At 37.7% G+C, this 20913-nt stretch overlaps 1 protein-coding gene across 1 annotated transcript in view; it reads left to right on the plus strand.

Annotated features, from left to right (window-relative positions):
• The first annotated feature begins 1326 nt into the window (after positions 1–1326).
• LOC126971251 (myosin-9-like) overlaps positions 1327–20913 on the plus strand; it is a 33072-nt gene continuing 13485 nt past the window's right edge. The window contains exons 1-11 of the mRNA XM_050817447.1: positions 1327–1516; positions 3545–3603; positions 5043–5207; positions 6668–6680; positions 7907–7951; positions 8511–8537; positions 9257–9283; positions 10369–10395; positions 15919–16072; positions 16936–17103; positions 18619–18794. Of these exons, the coding sequence (XP_050673404.1) occupies positions 1498–1516; positions 3545–3603; positions 5043–5207; positions 6668–6680; positions 7907–7951; positions 8511–8537; positions 9257–9283; positions 10369–10395; positions 15919–16072; positions 16936–17103; positions 18619–18794 (880 nt within the window). The 5' untranslated portion in view covers positions 1327–1497. The remainder of the gene's footprint in view (positions 1517–3544; positions 3604–5042; positions 5208–6667; positions 6681–7906; positions 7952–8510; positions 8538–9256; positions 9284–10368; positions 10396–15918; positions 16073–16935; positions 17104–18618; positions 18795–20913) is intronic.

Here is a 20913-nt window from a genome sequence, read left to right on the forward strand (position 1 = left end):
GCAACAAACTCAGCGGGCTTTTTTTTTTCATCAAAAATATGTTTTACAATTAAAGTAACATTTACAAAGTAACAAAGAAACATTGTACAATTAAACTTATTATTTAATAGCCTGAGGGCGGTCGCTCCATTCCCAATCTGTGGTATCATTAACAAAGTCATTTATGTTATAGTAACCTTTACCACACAAACGTTTTTTAACAATTCTTTTGAATAACGTAATAGTTTTGTTTTGAACTGTTGTAAAATCATATACATCGCCCCACAAAAGACTTGTTAACTCGACTTAGCCGATGCCTTACAAACCGAAACACATCATCCTTGCCAAATACTGCTTCATGGCTGAAAAAGGTGCCTTTACGAAATCCCCCTAGTTGGTTTGTTCGTAAATTTAGCTAAGCTATTTATTTTGTCTCCTTACCCAGCTTCTTAATCGGCCCAGAAGTCTAGCAGTCTTTTTTATTTCTGCAGGCATCCAGAAACGATGCTGGAGATTGGAGGATTTGCTCCCGTTATTCGGCCACACGCTGCACTCCATAAGCACGTGTTCTGCCGTTTCTTCTGCCTCCATGCATCCTCTGCATAAAAGGCTGTCTGTTACACCGCTTGTTCAAGGAACATTGACCGGTGGCAACACCTACTATTTTGCGTATTTTGTTCCTGACTGAGTATTGCTTCACGGTAGAAAAAGGTGCCGTTATGGAACCCTCTAACCTAAAGATATATTTCTACCGCAGAATAACCTTCGGTAGGAAAACAATAATTGTAATACTATGATTCAGTTTATAGGTGCTTCTTATAGCCTAAACTAATAGTTGGATTTGGTAAGGCTGGAACCCTCGGACAGTCCGGTGGGCACCTCGCACCAATTGGTCCGGCGTCGCACTCGGTACGGTCCGGACGGTAATTTTTTTTCTCTCTAAGTCGGATCTGCAATCAGTCACAAGACTATAAGCGGATGAGGTGGATGAGTATGACGTTTAGACGAAGAGTCCAGTGTCTCATCTGCCTTCCTATAACACATCCTTCCTTTCAGCCTTTTCATCGCTCTGGGACGGATTAAGAGGGTACTTGGGTGAACCGAGAGGCGATCAGCGTATTTCTTTTTGAATTAATCAATTTCCGACCGAACACTGGGAACACCAAGATATTGATGGATCTCGTGGACGGTAATAATAATAATAATATGCGATGGACAATATGACATACATGTGCTTAGGCCAATCTAGGCTATTAGAGTTGCTCGCGTACCTATAAAAAGTATTTATATTATTATGTAGTTACATTTGACGGGAGTTGGAACTATTGTCACAGACTAATCAAAAAAACATATTGTTTGTTTACAAAGACATAATTTTAATAAAATGCTTTATAAGTTACTTCACTGTTAGTAAATATTTGGTATAACTGCCGTTTCTTTTGTTACTACTCAAATATATTTTGTTTTTTATTGAATCTTTAGATTTATATAAATTGGTATAGAAATAACCGTACCACAATGGCTGGCAGGGCAAAAGGTAATTTAATATATTCTTTTATTATTATCAACATTACGAATCATTTTTGTAGTTGCATTTTCGCGATTATCATAATGAATACCTTCTACAGCGGCTGAAGAAGAACCGTTTAACAGCTTTGAGAACTTTTAATTATTTAATTTCAATATGAATGTTCCCGATTATTGAAGTTCATAATCGATGGTCGCTGCATTATCGGCTGACGTGAAACTAAGAACTTTTAGTATAAATATTTAAATTTCATAATGTTTTAAAACAATATAATTGATAGTTTTCATTTATTTATAAACTTATTTTCAATAATAATTTATTAAACAAACAAATACACTATTTCTAATTTTCTTAATTTCACTATTTCTAAATTTCTAAGTAATGCACGGCATAGCTACCTATACATTAAGTTTTTCACTAAATCCATTCAATTCCACATATAAGATATACACAGCACTAATGTTGCACAATACGTCAGCTGTATAGCTACAGACATATTGCTCATGGAGTTCGGGGCTTGGATGCCATAAGCATGTCGGTGACGCAAACCCATAACATTTTCTCTTACCAAAATGTGCCCAACCCGGCTAGCGAAGTTTTCACTTTAAAAATTATTGATGAATACTTCTTCAAATAAAATGTTTGAATTTGAATTAGGAATTAGAATTAGGAAAAGAAAGGCAAAATGCCTCTCTTTTCCTAAAATCTTAAAGAACATGAACATACCAGTTCTGGGTATAGCAAGTAGTTACTAAGTGTAGTTACAGTAAGTAATATCAGTGGATCAATGAAGGACAATATGGCTTATTGCCTGGTAAATCTTCTGGTATCTACACTAATATAATAAAAAAATGAGCAGTGACCATTGGAAGCAAGGCAGAAACATGGCTTAGCAGAATTTAAATCACGTGCTTTCACGGAGTTTGGGTCTTAGATGCCTCCGACATGATTTTTTCCGCCGCTCTTCGACAACACTCTCCTATTATTAATCTTATATCTCCTATCTTAAATCTAGTTTTGGCATACTTGGACTGTTTTACGAAAGAGACCAAGCGCTCTTAGTTGGGGCGGATCTAATCCCCGCATCGTCCATACGGCAGAAATGAAATTTATATATTTAGGCCCAGAAGTAAGGGAATCAGTTTAAAATAACAGATTGAGATTTCTTAGACTTAGAATTTATATGAATCAATTGGACAAATTGTTGACTTTGACTATATCTCAATTATGATAGTTAAGGGACTGTAACCAATTTTGTCAGTGTGTGCGTAAGCTAGTGGTTTTATATTTCCAAGCGTGGCTGACTGTTTACTACTTGTCCATTAAAATCAGTTGCAGTAATATATTGGCTTTCCTATTCTATCATGCTGTATCTACATTAGAGATGTTCTTCCCTCTCTAGTATATTGTAAGTATGGTTCAACGTAATCCCATGGACAAAGCTGGAAGTTAGGCACCGGAAGTCGGAACTGTCATAACATAAAACAATAAATTCTGAATGTATTTGATTTTTCTGGAGATGAGACTATAAATTAATTCTATGTTAGTAGAAAGTGCTGACGAATAAAAGGATAATAAAAGATTTAGTAAAAACCACGGACGAATAAAAAAAGAAGGACTCCGTGTCACCTGACAGAAAGTGAAGCACCAAATCAAGTCAATGAGTAAATACATAGCCCACATGCACACGCACACATTTACACTAATACAAGCCGATGGGCCGCCATTATGAGATTTGCAATCGTCTGTGACAGATCAGTTTGCGTCGCAATAAAATATTTAAAAAAGCCGTCGTGTGTTGTGAAAAAGTGTAAAAATGATACTATAAAAGTATTTGTGGCCATGGTGGCCATATTGTGTAACTAATATCCCCTATCCCCGCACACACACTAGTATAAAGGTGCTTCACTTACAAATATCACGGCGCGGAGTCCTTCTTTTTTTGCTCGTCCGTGGTAAAAACATTATAACAGGTTCGTTAATCGTGGATTAATAGCGTCATTAAAAATAGCTAATATAAAACTTTTTTCATTTCAGAGAATGTGACTCTGTTGAATATTAGTGAAATGATTGATTTGGCAATCGGCACCCCTGAGGTAAATTAACCGTAACTATTAGAAAATACACTTTTTATATTGATCGATATATAATCATCCTAGATACATGTAGGTTCATATATTTAGAAATCATTTTTGAAATAATAATAATTTGTAAAAAAGACAATAGTATCTAAAAGGAAACGGACAAGTGCTAGTTGGTCAGGCCCACCGAGGGTTCCGTACATATTATACAGCGTGGAGCTACAATGGCCACATTAAATGAACACACGGGTGAAGCTTATTTAACCTTAATCATAAAAAAATTAAAGAAATGAAATTATCAAACGAAGAATTATACATTTAGAAAAAAAAATTAATCACCTGTGGCCGCTATTCACCTACGAGTTCTGTTCCTATACTATTTACAGTGATCCTACTTGCTAGCGACTGCGTAAAAATATTGTATGGAAAATTATACAGCGCCTTTAGAGAACTTATTTCGGTAGTATGAGTCTTAAAGTAAAAAACCTTTCGAAATTTATCGCTACCTTTTGCAGCGGTTTCTATAAAAAATCGGTACCATGAGTGACAAATTTGACATACTTATATATAGAAGTACTAGTCTATTGGCTTGTGAGAGGTGTTTTCTAATCAAGTATTTAATTTAAAATAATAAATATATATCGAAATCATGCTGGGCAGAAGTTATTTGGCATGGAATATGTTGATGGCAAAAACCTAGACTACAAATTTTAATTCCCTTGAGAGTTACGAAATATACGATTTTGAAATACTTATGTCTTTTTGTGCTAACTTAGTTTTTTTCACAGCTTCAAGAGACTGTAGATTTGACTATATCGTTTTAATTTCAATTCGACATCTCCATCCCGATCCCGAGATAAAGGGTCCTTGACAGACAGACGAACGGATCGACGGACAACAAAGTGATCATGTAAAGATCCGTTTTTTTCCTTTTGAGGTACAGAACCCTAAAAACGACGAACAAAATGTTCATTCATTGAATCAGTTATAATTGATCTATAATCTCGCGCTCTTAAGGGACATATATGTATGATCTTTAATGATTTAAATTTCAACATCACATCTATTCGGCTAGTGCGTATGTTTTGAAATAAAATAAATAATAAACCAGACAATTTCCTTAATAATTTGATATACGAAAACTTTAACGGCCTTGAAATAAACTTACCTACCAACCAACTAAGCATAAACAAAGAATATGCAAAATGTTTACAATATCGTTGACAACACTGTCAATACAATGATATTTCTGAAGTTTTCCGAATGACAAGCTGCCTTGCAAATAAACGCGGGAAACGTTATACGTCCGAATAAACCAATCGTAAGCGAAATGTCTATTTGTAAACATTTTACATTTTCTTGGTTTATGATTAGTTATAACTTTATGCCAATTTTATTTGTAAGGCCGTAATTCTTTGTCTTTTCTCTGCTAAAACTACGTTCTTCTCACGCAGGTGGGTGTTGTTGATTTCTGCATGCTGCAAACAGTCCTACACTGCCTCGCGCAGCAGTTGAGGGTACTTGGCAAGAATGTGGAGTTGAGAGGCGCTGTTCCAACGATCCCAAGGGAGAACTCACAAACCATTTCTGTTACCGAGTTCGCCGTTGACACTGATAAGGTTCATTCTTAACTTTATACTCACGACACATTGTCAGAAAATTAAACGGTCCGTTTGTATATGATGGTTAACCCTTTCTTTTTGGGCTAAACCAGTTTGTGCAAGATTAAACTGGTTTATTTCAGGCAAGTCAAGACTAGTTCAGTTTGTGTTAGGTTAAGATCGAACCACTGACCTCTACTATTTACCACTGGACTGGCAGCTGTCACAGAGCTTTTGTGCCTGTTTGATATGTATTCGCCATTTTGGTGCTGTTGACCATAGCGAGAGTCTGCGGTACTAAAACTAGTGATAACGACCTCAGCTTAACAGACATCGACAGGTGGTGGGAAACTATTTACAAAAAAAAAAATCCGGAATTATAAATAACACGGAAATATAAATAACGTTCAAAATGCAAAAATACTTCAGAGTACGCTTCTCTCTCCGTTTGTATTAATCGTCCAAATTAGTTCTCTGGATGCTCGCGAGTGACGCTTTAATTAGGCACAAAATATTTGCTGTCAAATATGTGGAGCAGCCTGTCCAGTGGTATTTATGCAGGTCAGTGGACTGAACTGATATTTTTTATGGAAAAAGAAGACCATCGAGCATGTACATCACTTCATTGTAAGTGATCTCCGGCTCTCATACTCTTGCAATACGAGAAGCGAAGCCAACCATTTTTTTATTTGAAGGTGTGCGACTCACTTTCGAATAGAGTTGTGCCGGACCCATTGTCGTCGTCAGAGGCGACTGTATTGATGTGGGAGAGTCGCGCTGCCGACTTATGATGATAGCAACAACGGGTCAGTAGTATTAGTACCACACTTGCACGGAAAACCCGGATGAGGCAGAGGTTCCTTACCACAATATGACAGAGTTTACCCCAGAAGGATACAAATTAATATTTAATTTTTTCAATCATTTATCCATTTGACCGCGTACAACATAGAGCATCGTCGAGGAACCAGTGCTCTGTGAATGGCTTGATCACTTAGCACTGCGTTCAGACGTGGCTCCGATATTTGTCTTCTACCGCATTAATCACGAGAAGTGTTCCGAAGAGCTATTTGATCTGATCCCTGCCGTCCAATCCGACCTCCACACGCAATACGTTAATATCATCCTCACCATCTGGATGTGTGACGTTCCTGACGGCGGTATTGATAAAATTTTCTTCCACGTTCCATTATTACCTTCCTAAATGAACTTCCTTGCGTGATGTTTCTAGAAATATCCAACATAAATACCCTCAAAACAAACTCGTTCCCGCACTTAAGAGGCCGGCAACTCTTCTGTGATTCCTCTCCATCAGGTGACCAGTAAGCTCGTTAATCCTCCGCTTCGATAAAAAAATCATTTCGTTCATTCATAACAATTCCAGTTGTAAGTTTCTGTTTTATAGAATTCGATAATTATTTAATATTAAGTGATTTTTAATAATCTGCTGTTACTAATTAAATATTGTTTATTTTCAGGACACTGGAAATGGTGAGTTGCTGAATATTATATGTTATCATAATAGCTGTATAAAACTAGAATTCTGCATAAAATGGGTATGTATGTAATTCATGAGTTTCGCATAAAAACAATCGGCTGGCTAATCGAATCAATCTCGATGATAAACCACAGTTTCCTTAGAGTATACGGAGATTATTTTATATATTCGGCGGCATGGATCCTAAGCGCGGTATTTACCGTAGACATATTTATGTCCAAAAACTAATTCTAACTGGACAAATGGCAGGCAGGAGACAAAGGTTTTTGTCCCATGCGGTAGATAGGCCTCGAATTATAGTTGCAAAATTATCTGCTTCCACATCACTGAAGCGTTTCGGGCTGATAAAGACTAGAAGGTGAAAGGATAATTTTATAAGTTGAATAAGAATTGCCAAGAGGTTAAAAACTCTTAATTACTGCTCTAAAAGGTGTAGAAATTATCACTGGCAGAAGAAGGATCTACGCACAGTACAAAATCATTGGAAAGGAGATGTATTTTAAGTGTGTGGATCAGTTATTATATGTGGAGGAATTTGTGGGGGGGGGGGGGGGGCGTACGGAACTATGCGTGATTGACATTGGCTTATTAACAACCACATGATATGTAAATAGTTAGACTATTAAGTCACAAATATAATTATTCGGCTTTAACATAAAAGTTTTAAGCACAAATTTGTTTTTCTTAAACTGATAATGGATTTCTTAAGAAGTAATAAGTTTGTAAACATAAAAGTGATGGAGACTATTTGATGGTCACTATAGAGTCTAGCAATAACAGCAGATGCTGTATTATATCTATTGTACTGATCGAACAATGATGATAAAACTTGCAGTGAGACAGCCCAAACTCCAAACCAACTCTCCAAAGTTGGAAAAGGTGAGTTGCTGAATAAACCGCAAAGGCATAAATGGCCTTCCCACGAGATGGTATATATCTATAGATAGAGACTTAAAAATATATATTACCTTAAAGAAAAAATTTTAAATCTTTACCACAAAAGGCCAATTTTGTACTGTACCCCTAATATTATCTGAATCATTTTATTTGTGGTAGAGATGAAGCGCAAAAGGCGCAAACCTGGAAACTATCTTTGACTTTTAGGACATCCTATATGTATGCATAAAGAAGGAAATAATGGCATTCTATAAAAAAACTATGATAACAATGTGGACGAAATAATTATTTATGTTTTATAAACTCCTATTACTGTTTTCAGTAACATCAGCAGCAAAAGAACCATCACCTGATACGATATTAGTTGGTAAAGTATCTCAATATTTTTAAGAATATTAATTATTTGGTACTAGCTACCGCTTACCAGTGGAGGCTAGTTTTATAACAGCGAGTCGTTTCTTAGCACAGGATGGGGGCTAGATTGGTAGCACAGCATTGTTCTGTCGTGAAGTAGTAGTTGCAGCAGGCAAACACTATTTGTGTTTTGGTTTGATGGGAGCCGTAACTAGTGGCATTAATGGGCTAGTGAGACTTAACATCTTATGTCTTAAGATGATGAGAGCAACGACGTTGCCGCTACGAATTTTGGGTCATCCTAGAATTCTGAGCGGAACTGTATTGTAATGCGCACGGCGTATTACTTAGTATTAGATGAATATCTTACTATTCTCCTCATTTCGTATTATAAATAAGAAACTTCACGAAAATTATCAGCGTCGAGGTTCTTATGCAACACACCAGAGGCATTTCAGCAGCGATGCCTGACATAAATTAAAAAATTACATCACACGTTGGTAACAATGTGGTAGATATGTGCTAATAGAGTGAAAGAACAATAACAATTAAGGTAATTGTTTTATTTTCAGTGGAAAGAAAGCAGAAGACAGAACCAGGTAAATATTTTTTTTCATGCAAGACAGCTAACAGGCAAGAGGCTCACGTGATAAGATGTGGTGAGGCAACCGCCCATGGACAACCGCAACACCAGGCTTCTAGAGATGGGTTGCCGGCCTTTAGGGTGTATACTCTAAGCTTGAATGGCCGCATCGGTTCGAGAAAATTGCAGGTCACCAGATGTTAAGTGATCACTGCTGCCCACATTCTCTTGCAACACCGGAGAAATCACAGGAGCGTTGCCGGCCTTTTAGAAAAAAGAACAAACTTTTTTTGAAGGTATCCGTGTCGTATTGTCCTGCATACTCAGCACAAGGAATATCATTCCAAAGCTTGGTTATACGAGGAAGAAAGTTCCTTACACCGCAGAGGGGGAGCGCGGAGGAACACGAGACATCCAGATGATGGAAATGATATCCTAATTTGTGGCGTGTCGTGCGAAGTTTTTCGGCGGAACAAAGGAATAAAACGGAGGTTACCTTTAGTATATATTATGTTATTAGTAGGAATACAAGCACACATACAGATAATTACATTATTATATCGCTAATATATTTCGAATCGTTGATACAACAAAACTACGATCTACTATACAAAAAAAAACACTAAAGCAAATTGCTTACCTGGGTTTTAATATGAATATTTTAATACACCTAACCTAATACGTACGGAGATACTTACATGAGTATGCGAAAGCTAACTGTTTATAATTTTTCAGTGGAACAAAGGAGGAAGTCAGAGACAGGTTAGTCGATATTTTATCTTATAATTGACATTTTAAAAAACTTCGAAGACTTTCAAGGCCGTTATACTGTCCTAAAGTAAAATTCGTATCTTTATGTGACAGTTATAACTTATTTGGTTTGGCTTGGCTCTTATGCAACACACCATCAGAATTTCAGCAGCGATTCCGGACATAAATTAAAAAATTACATCACACGTTGGTTAATAATCATCTAATCTCATCGATCGTAAGTCCTGAGTGCTTTAGCTGTTCAGATTGTTTGAGCAGAGAACAATTCTGTGATCGTTTTTGAAATCCAAGATGGCCGTCCAGAAGGATGTCCTCCTTATTATCTGTGCTGATTATGACACCCCCATTCCTTGTCTTGCGCAGGCCTCTAACATGTAATTTCATTTGTTCTGGGCCAATATTTTTTGTACAAGAGATTTCGTCTCTTCGCTTGACTTCAATTTGTCATTGGGATAGATGGCAACTAACCTCAAATTATTTGGTTGGATGAAATTGTTAGTGCCTTTTTTCACCATCTCAGCAAATTATGTTCCCGGGGCAGGTTTAGAAGACTCCTCAATGCTCAGCTTTAGATCTTGAAGTCGCTGGGATAAGTCAAGTTGGCTTTGGAGGGTTTGTATTGAAGAATGCCCTTGAAAAGGTTTTAGATTTGAGAGACTGTTATTGTACAGCCATCTGCGAAGTACCATGGCCCACTCTCCGGCATAATGCATCGATCCATAATTTCTGATCAGTATTAAGCTTTCCTTATGCAGCAATAGAGCACACTTTATTTAAGCACTGGTCAATGGACGATATGCAGGTCTGTAACTATGGTGTGGATATGACTTCAAGTACATTTTCGTCTTGGTTCGGATCTTTCGGGCGAGGTGCAGGTGCGGTTGGAGGTGGGGAGCGAGGTTTCTTCGAATAAATGGACTGTTTCTCATTTTTTATATATATAAACGGTTGTTAAAATAAAATCATTTCAACAAAACACTTTTAACATACATAGGTAATAAAATATTATGGTATTTTAATAACGTAGGGAGATACTTATATGAGTATGCGAAAGCTAACTATTTATAATTTTTCAGTGGAACAAAGGAGGAAGTCAGAGACAGGTTAGTCGGAATTTTTTCTTATGATTGACAATTTAAAAAGACTTTCAAGGCCGTTATACTGTCCTAAAGTAAAATTCGTATCTTTATCTGACAGTTATAACTTATGTGGTTTCCCATCAAACATAATAAACAATGTCAGATTTTCTATTTAATGGAAATTGGAAGTAGTCAGTTATCGAATGGCACGGAAAATAATTCAAATCTGATGATGGATTCCTTGAAATCCTCAAATCTAAGATAATTTATACGTCTAGATAGAGTATCTTGCTGTTGGATCAGTTCCTCCTCCTCCTCCTCGCGTCGTTTTCCTCATTACTGAGGGTCTTGACTCCCCCCCGCTGAATCATTTCTCCCATAGGATTTCCCTCCATCTGCTGCGATCCGTAGCTTTATGAAGGGCACTATTATTATTAGACCAGCTAGACAACCGATATAAACAGGCGAGGAATATTAGTTTAGTGTGCGTGACAAGCTGCGTCTTAACTCGCGATTTGTATGACACTTTGTGTTAGTGTGCGTGAATTTCTCAAAAGAGAGGCTTTTTCTGAACTCAATTTTTTTGACGTTTTCACAGCTTTCATAGTCTATCGAGACGTATAAATGATCTAATAAGTAAAGTAAGTAAAGAGTATCATTATATGAAGTGAACTAAATGATGAGGACCACAAATGGATGCCTGAACATTTAAATTAAATAGATATCATGTTCACGGATACCGACAAGACAACAAGTAACGAAAGCTAAGGAAGTTTTAGTATTCCAATAAATTATTTGCATTCAAGAAGAAGAATAAATTGTACATGCCATGTAATAGATTCGCTATGGTTAGAAGCTCTGTCATGGGACTTGGTATTGAATTTCATCATTAAATACCAGAATGTATACTAGGACTCACCGAGCACAAATTTAAAAAGTATATTAAAGCTTCTTAAGTGTGTGTTGCCAGTGATGACTTACGGTACGCAGACGTGGTCGCTAACTATGGGCCTTATAAGAAAGCTCATGGTCGCGCAGAGGGCAATGGAGAAGGCTATGCTCAGAGTTTCCCTGCGAGATCGAATCAGAAATGAGGAGATCCGTAGGAGAACCAAAGTTACCGAGATAGTCCAAATGATTGCGAAACTGAAGTGGCAGTGGGCAGGGCACTTAGTTCGTAGGGCAAATGGCCGTTGGGGCAGTAAAGTCCTCGAATGGCCACCGCGTACCAGAAGACGCAGTGTTGATAGGTCACAAGATGGACTGACGATCTAGTCAAGATCGCCGGAATACGTTGGATGAGGGCAGCCCAGGACTGATCGTCGTGGAAATCTTTGGGGGACGCCTTGGTCCAGTAGTGGACGTCTTCTGGCTGCTTATATTAGTATAGCAGATTATATAGAAGATAATAATGTATGGTTCCTGACTGGTACTGCGCAGGCCACCTTTTAAGAAGCCTGAGCATTTTGTTACTATAATATCCCCCATATATTCTCCCCATATCAAAGTCCCTTTACAAACTGATGTTAATTTATATCGTTAATATGCCATGTTATTATTAATCCCAATTGTAAATAAATAGATTTCTATTATATTCTATTGTAATATAATAGAAGGTGGTCTCTTGTAATTTAACAACTGTGCAACAGCTGGTATTCATATGAGCAGACAACGGTTATATGAACTATATAGTGAGAGATCATCATGTAATCATGATGTATATTTTCTTGTATATGTGAAAAAATATTCAAAATTATTTAAGAAAGTATGTACTAAGCTAAGTCAATGCATAGAGAAATAATTAAAAATGCTTCAAATAAAATAATAATGACTTGGAAAGTTATTAACTGGGAATCTGGAAGAGCGAAAGACTGGAAGTTTGATTATAATCTAATAATAAACAATAATAAAATCCACTCTGAACAGGAAGTAGCTTCTCCTTTGGAGATTTTTTTTTCTGACATTCCAGTTTCTATCTCAAGCACTCTTGTCTCCTCCACCAGTATTGCTGAGTAACTTCTTTTGGAAAATGTTAAGGAATGGAAACAAAATTTCAATTTCAGTGTTGTTAGCCCAGCAGAAATAATTAAAACTTTCAGATCTTTAGAAATCAAAAAAACTGCTGATATATGGGGCATATCTGTAAAAATAATAAGTTTAGTTATTGACGTCATAGCACCATATCTAGCACTAGTTTTTAATAGCTGTATTGAACATGGCGTGTTTCCTGACCTTCTGAAATATAGTAAAATTACACCAATATTTAAATCGGGACTCACTTCTGACCCGAATAACTATCGCCCTGTTTCAGCGTTGCCGACCCTAAGTAAAATTTTTGAAAAAATTATTTTAAGCCAAATGCTTACTCACTTTAATACTTATAAGTTACTTCATATAAAACAATTTGGATTTACTAGGGGACGCTCGACTACGGATGCAGGTGTTGAACTCATCAGGAATATTTTTGAATCCTGGGAGGAATCACAGAACGCACGTGGTATCTTCTGTGATTTATCTAAGGCTTTTGATTGTGTTCAACATTAAACGCTGGTCAGGAAGCTATGTCACTATGGTATAAGAGGATCTGCGCTCGATCTTCTGATCTCATATTTAAATAATAAGATTCAGAGGGTCGAAGTGAATGGCAGGGGATCTCCTGGGACTATTCTCGGTATGGGGGTACCACAAAGGTCTATTCTTGGATCCTTCCTCTTCCTAATTTATATAAATGATCTACGTAACCTTGTAGAAAAAAAACACAAGGTGGTATTGTTTGCGGATGACACTTCATTTATATTCAAAGTGAAACGAAGCCAAGTTTTACGAGTATTTGACGAAGTAAACAATGCTCTATCTGACATCGTGTACTGGTTTAGCGCCAGTAACTTATTGTTAAATAGTCATAAAACCAAATATATTAAATTTACCGTGCCAAATATCAAAAATGTAGATGCGAATATTTTATTAAACGGAGAGGTGGTAAAACCAGTGGAATCTGCTGTATTTCTTAACTCTTGATTCCAAATTGCAATGGGGCCTCCATATTGAAGGATTGGCGAATAGGGTTAGTTCTGCAGCATATGCGGTTAAGAAAATTAGACGGTTAACTGACATAGATACGGCGTGACTAGTATACTTTAGTTATTTTCATAGTATTATGTCCTATGGTATATTGTTATGGGGCAGTGCGGCCGATATTAATACCATTTTTGTGCTGCAGAAGAGGGCTATTCGCGCGATTTATAACCTAGGTCCTAAAGAGTCATTAAGAGAAAAATTTAAAGAAGTAAATATTTTGACTGTTGCTTCTCAATACATTTTTGATAATGTTCCGTATGTTCATAAGCACATTGAGGAATTTTCTAGAAACTGTGACATTCATAATAATAAACACGAGGAAGATAAACTTGTTATGCCTACTACTCGGTTGGGTCGAGTTAGTAAGTCTTTTGTTGGGCGATGTATATGCTTTTACAATATAATTCCAGAAAATGTACAAAACATTTGTGTTACGAAATTTAAAAGAATTGTTAAATAACGTTACGGAAAAGTGTGGGAAAGGTTACTATAGCTTAACGATTTTCTTAATGACACCACGGACTGGGAATAAAGCGAACACCCTCAGGCTCTTTAATTATAAATGTTTATTGTACGATATCATATTGTGATCCATATTTTTATATTAAAAAAAAGCCCGCTGAGTTTCTGGCGCCCATTCTTCTCAGGTTCAGACCTGCAGGCAGACCTCAGGGCAGTCTCTTTTGAATGGGTGGTAGTTTTTGACGCACAATAAGTGATTTTGAATCCTATTTTGAATAAAAATATTTAAATTTGAATTTGGAACCCTTGTTTAGAGCAGTTGTTACAATCTCCGTCAGTGACATCTTGAATGGCCTATTTTATCTCATTTACCGCCTCTTCAGGGCGTGTGCATCGTATATCTCTTAGCTTATATTTAATTTTCGGAGAAAAAAATCATAATGTGAAAGAATTAAATGGAATATACCAACTATATGGTGCACGCGTCGCACCAATTTTACATTTGAAGCATTGAAAAACTCATTCGTTACCTAAACGGAATGTGAGGATGCGTTGTCAGGCACGATGGAAGTTGCCCAGAGTTTTCGAAAAACTTTGCGAGAATGTTTTTCGCAAACTTTTTCAAAAACTCTGGGCCTACACGTATATCCATACCAACCAGCAACAACTATCCCTTTCAAGCGTTTCTGTAGTGCTATGATTTGCCAAAAATAGAAGTTACTATCTTTTCTTTTTTTACCAATACCTCGACTCTTCTTACTTTCGAAGGCAAATCTTCGAAAGGAAAGACCAATCTACCGATTGGCATTTTCTTTCAGGCTCGAAGCAATATAATGCGCCACCACAAATACTAATGACATGCAAACCGAAATGTAACTTTTTAAATAATTGTATTACAAATTGCCAGTTCAAAATATGTAGGGCATACGTAGAAACACGTGTGGACTTAAATGCTGATTATAAATATAAGCAATCAGGTGTTAAAACACTTAAGTTTCCAATTGATTAAGCTGATGCTTGGCTATGCCAGTAAATAATCAATAATTATTTTGAAGTTTGTGATAATTACTACCTGATATAATTTCATGCTAGCATATTTACTATCGTAATTGCTATGTTTATCTTGGCCTCCAAAATGTCTATTTAAAAGTGCTGTCAAAATATTATATTTGGGACATTACTAAAACAGAAACCTGAACAGTAAAAATTTAATTTGTAGAGAAAACTGTCGTATATTTCACAATGGGAAGACTATAGCAACTGTCTACAATCAATGTCACGAGGGGCTGCTGAAAACAAGTGTTGTGTTGGTGTCTTCTGCACTGACCAACAATGTAGGTACTGAGTCAGCTCCTTTCAGCAGGGAATATACTGTAATATCATTGGGAATAACGCGCACACAGTTACATTTATTTTTTATAATATTTTTCACCTTATTTAATTTAGTATTTTAAGATTCTAATTAATATTTTAACTTGTAGTGTTGTGTGTTTCTTTGTTGCTAATATAGTGTTTTCTATTTCTATCCTAAAGAAATATGCCTTCAGAGAATTGTTAATCTTATATCTTTAAACGAGCAATTCTTGTATATATATATAATCTGAATCTCGGAAACGGCTCCAACGATTTTCATAAAATTAAGTATGCAGGGGATTTCGGGGGTGATAAATCGATCTAGCTATGTTTCAATTTAAAAAAAATGGTTTTATCCATGTTTTAATGAGAAACAGCTACAATAACATTAGAATACAAAGGTAAATTTCGCCACTATATACAAGACTATTATAGCTCAGATGGGACATTGGGTGATCCGGAAAGCAGAAGACCCTGGTTCGAATCCAGATGTCCTATTAGTTTTTTTTTTTTGTTCAAGTTTTGTACATTCTTAAAAATCCGAGCAAGGCTCGGTCGTCCGGATATTTATTATATAAATTAAAAACATGTGAATGACCACTGGGGCATTCGTACCTATTTATTCTGTTCAATTTTTGGGCATTTTTTTTTCAGGGCAAAGAATGTTGACTACACAGTCTCCATCGACTGAGAAACTTTCATTGGTCACAATGAGTAAATTTAATGTACTCGAGTCTACGGTAGATGATCTCAGAAACCGAGTCTATGGAAGCATGCCGAAAAATGAAGACATCTTGGAAGAAGTGAGGTCTGTCGCTTGAATTAACTTAATTACATACCAATGACTTAGCCCAGTTTGCATCATCATATAACATCAAATTCGCAAATGGCAACGCGTCATCAGAGCGACAAAAATGAACAAGTAAACATACATAGGTTAGACTAATAAACACATTAGCCCTATTTGGGTCACGAAATCTAAGAAGAGAATAATAATAAAAGAAATAATAAAGGTACTAATAATTAAGAGAATTACTGCAAGGCTTAACAAGCTTCTTGCACAGGAACAGAATTATTGCACAAATTCTTAAAGTACGAATTTAATCAAAGCCTCTCTGCTTAAGCTACCTACTATTTACTATTTTACTACTTTTGCCTTCCTCGGACAAAAAGCAATCATTTGCAACCACAATAGCCACTGAAAGGGTTTTATAGGCCTACGTGACAAAACTAGCAGTTAACCCTTGTGCAGAACAGCAGTAATATCTTATTCGTAGCATCAGAAAGCGATCTAAAGTGTATCGAAATGCAAAACGACCCAAAGCAGATTTATAAGCACGCTTCATGGTTTTTGGAAATATCTTTAATTATAAACATTTGTCTATTTTTCGTCAAAATCAATATGCTCTATAATTCTATTAGCTTTAGGCTGCATTCAATTTAAGTGCTCGACCGACGATCAGCGCTGACGTCGGTGAGCGTAGCTTGTGTCCGTATGCGCTGACCAAGTTGCATTTAGTACTCAGCTGACAGCGATGTACAAATTGCAGTATATTATCGCCATAGCGCGTCAGCAGATGCAGCATATTATGGCGTTCCCACAAAAAACATGTTTGAGAAATAATATGTGGAGATTCTATAGAAAGTTATGTATGCATTGATTTATTTCAGATCCCAAACAAATTTAAAGGCAATAACAGACATGTGGACTTCCCTGAACGTGTCTTCACGACTTGAAGCTGCTGAAGAAGGCATATCCAAGCTTAGTTCTTTAGTTCAAGATTTAATATCAGGCACGGCTGGTTTGCAAGACTCGCTCAGTCGAGGTGCAGCTATCGGGTGAGGACCAATAATAATATTTATTTATTTATTTCAGACACAGACGTAGGTAAACCAAGATGTGTTTTTTTAACTGCCATCAGTCGGTATTGACTATAATCAGTTTCGTAGAGTTTAAATTAAAGATTTGGGTTTTGGAGGCCATCGCCTCGACCAGCCCTTAATCTAATCAGACTTGCTTTCTTTTTAGTCTTCTCCCGGCTTGAGAGGAGTCAAGCTATTTAATAGCCAAGGGATTTGCGTGAGAGGCTAGGCGTTCGTCGTAGCGTCTAGAATGTTTTTTTATTTCCTCCTTTATGGTGGGCATGTCCAGAGAGTTATGTATCTTGTTACTGCGAGAAATCAAGGGTACATTAACAATAATTGTCCGCAAGATACCGTTTTGTGCCCTTTTCAGACATATTATGTTGTTGTCATTGGCAGTTCCCCATAGTTATACAAATGATTTAAGTTTTTTTTTGTGTTAATTCCGCCAATATTTGTCTTTAAAACAATTCAACACGTGTTTCGCCTCTACACGAGGCATTCAGTTTCGTGCCAGATTTTGGCGAGACAACACGTCCTCAGGATGCCTCGTGTAGAGGCGAAACACGTATCGAATTGTTTTAAAGACAAATATTGGCGGAATTAACACTAAAGAAAACTTAAATCATTTGTATAATTATGGATTTCCGCAAAGTAACGCCTAATTTAATAAAAGTTCCCTATAGTTTAATGCCATAGGTCCACACAGGCTTGACGAGTGCATTGTATAGAATTAATTTCTTTTCTAGGGAGGGAATCGTGTTCCGTCCCATTATCACAAGATATGTTGGTAAAATAACTTATATATATGTTAGTATATACATTTATAAACAATAATTAATACTAAAGGCTCCTATGGTAGGGCATAAATACCACTACGCACATGTCTCCCCAGTGTCGCAAAAAGAGTTCATCATGTTTATCTGCTAGTGTTTTTAAACTGCTATTGGACTGTCCCAAAATCTACGCCTCAATGAGGCCGATCGCTTTCGCAAGATGTCATAGAGATCATCCACCCTTAATTCCGTGAACATTGCTGAGGCACTATAAAAACGAGCTAGCCCAGCAACATCCTCCAATGTTCGTCTAAATATATTATTTCCACAGGTTACTTTCTAAGCGTAGTAACTTTGGACCTCATTATAACACGAACGCGCTAAAACAGAAGTTAGGTAATCTCTGACGCACTTAATCTTCTCCACGAGGCACATTCAAAAGCTGTTGACTCGCCAAACGCCGGAACGAGAATTCTCGTCGAAGTGATTTTGTAAAACTTAGCAGCACAGTACAGATCATCATTTATAACATTTGTAATAGCAATAGATTTTTTCAAAATAATGGCTAATTCTAATAACTTTTTGATATTTATAGTCATTGGTGGATTTTTTTAATAAACAATAAAAAATATTTTCTAGTCCATAATTACTGGCGAAAGAGATTAGATTTTTTAATGCTGCAATTTGCAATACAAGAGCGTTTTGATTTTTCCAGTCCTCCAGCGGCTGCCCCTGTAGCAGCCATAGCAGCGGCCCCAGCGACAGCCCAAGACGCCCCGGAAGATGCAACAACAGGCGCATCCACTGGATATGATGTCAACAAAATACAAGAAGACATGAATCGTATACGATTCGACCTCGACAGCCTGACAAACTCCTTCAAGAGCATGGGTAAACATTTAGATATGTTATGTGAATGATGCGGGATTCTAACCCGCGACCTCTCGGGTTCCGTCCGAGCGCTCTTACCGAAAATCTTGGTATGTCTTGTTCAACTCTCAGGTTGTGGCTCCATCTACAGGATGTACTTTCCAGTTGATAACCTGCTCAACTCCATTACTGCCACACGTCGCTCAAATCTAAAACAATTTATTATTTTTTATAGTGATAGCCCTCGCTTCTGGGATTAATTACACAATATTTTTTTTAAATCATTTTATTTTGCAAACATTCGACGAATGACCGCACGTCTCTCTTAACAGAAAATGACCGAACTCTGCTCCAAATCCCAAATGGACCGCGTTGCGTAATTTCTGAGGGTGGAAAACTTAATCTTTTTACAATAAACTACAAGACAGTACACTAAGAGTTACTGAGCACAAATTTAAGAAATATATTATAGCTTATTTGACAAAGAAAGCTTTCCATAGTTTGGCAGATTATATAGACGATAATAATGTATGATTCTTGACTAGTTCTGCGCAGGCCGCATTAATTTGTTTAGTAATGTAGCATACATATCTTTTCGAATGTCTTGTAGATTTTTACGTTCAATGTGCTTTTTTTTATGAAAATAAGGGACGAGACGAGCAGGACGTTCAGCTGATGGTAATTGATACGCCATATCCATTAAAATGCAGTGCCGCTCAGGATTCTTGAAAAACCCAAAAATTCTGAGCGGCACCACAAATTGCGCTCGTCACCATTTGCCCAGTTATTTCACTAGCTACGGCGCCCTTCATACTGAAACACAGTAATGTTTACACATTACTAGTTCACGGCAGAAACAGGCGCCGTTGTGGTACCCATAATCTAGCCGGCTTCCTGTGCAAAGGAGCCTCCCACTAGTGATTTTAAAATCATATATTCTACAAAAAAAACTGTTATCGAGAAGGTATTGACAATTTTTTTTTATGGAATAGGAGGACAAACGATCGTACGGGTCACCTGGTGTTAAGTGATCACCGCCGCCCACACTCTTATGCAACACCAGAGGAATCACAAGAGCGTTGCCAGCCTTTAAGGAAGGTGTACGCGCTTTTCTTGAAGGTACCCATGTCGTATCGTCCCGGAAACACCGCCCAAGGAAGCTCATTCCACAGCTTTGTGGTACGAGGAAGAAAGCTCCTTGAAAACCGCACTGTGGAGGACCGTCACACATCCAGATGGTGGGGATGATATCGTAACTTGTGGCGTGTCGTGCGAAGGTGAAATTCGGCGGCAGGAATCAGGATGAACAGCTCTTCGGAACACTCCCCGTGATAAATGCGGTAGAAGACACACAATGAAGCGACGTATCTACGCAACGCCAAGTGATCCAGCCGTTCACAGAGTACTGGGTCCCCGACAATTCGAACTGCTCTGCGTTCCACGCGGTCAAATGGATCAAGCTGATACTGGGGTGCGCCAGACCAGAGATGACAGCAATACTCCATGTGAGGCCGGACCTGCGCTTTGTAGAGCGCTAGAATGTGGGCCGGCTTGAAGTATTGCCGTGCTCTATTTATGACGCCCAGTTTATTCGAAGCCAATTTGGCTTTGCCCTCCAGATGGCCACGGAATTGGCAATCGCTCGAGACTTCGAGACCCAGTATTCCGATACTAGGCGAGGCTTTAAGGGAAGTGTTCTCGAAGAGCGGTGATACGGCAAATGGGATTTTTTTTAGTGGTAAACGCGCAAACTTGAGTCTTCTGGGGGTTAAATTGGACAAGGTTCAACTTACCCCATTCCGCGACCTTCTCGAGAGAGGACTCGATAGAAGACACAAGTTTCTCCCGGCAGTGGTCGACGTTTTCCCGAGAGAGACCTGCATGGCCTGTGTATACGGCATCACCAGTGCTGTCATCTGCATAGCAATGCATGTTGGCGGTGTCCAACATATCATTGATATGCAGAAGAAACAGCGTGGGAGATAGCACACAGCCTTGGGGCACTCCAGCGTTCACGGGCTTGGGATTCGAGCAATAACCGTCGACAACGACCTGTATGCTGCGCCCAGTGAGGAAGCTGGAGGTCCACTTGCATAAGCTCTCGGGAAGCCCAAATGATGGAAGTTTTGCGAGGAGCGCT

Source organism: Leptidea sinapis, chromosome 23, assembly GCF_905404315.1.
Source record: "Leptidea sinapis chromosome 23, ilLepSina1.1, whole genome shotgun sequence".
In the NCBI taxonomy this organism is placed as follows: domain Eukaryota; kingdom Metazoa; phylum Arthropoda; class Insecta; order Lepidoptera; family Pieridae; genus Leptidea; species Leptidea sinapis.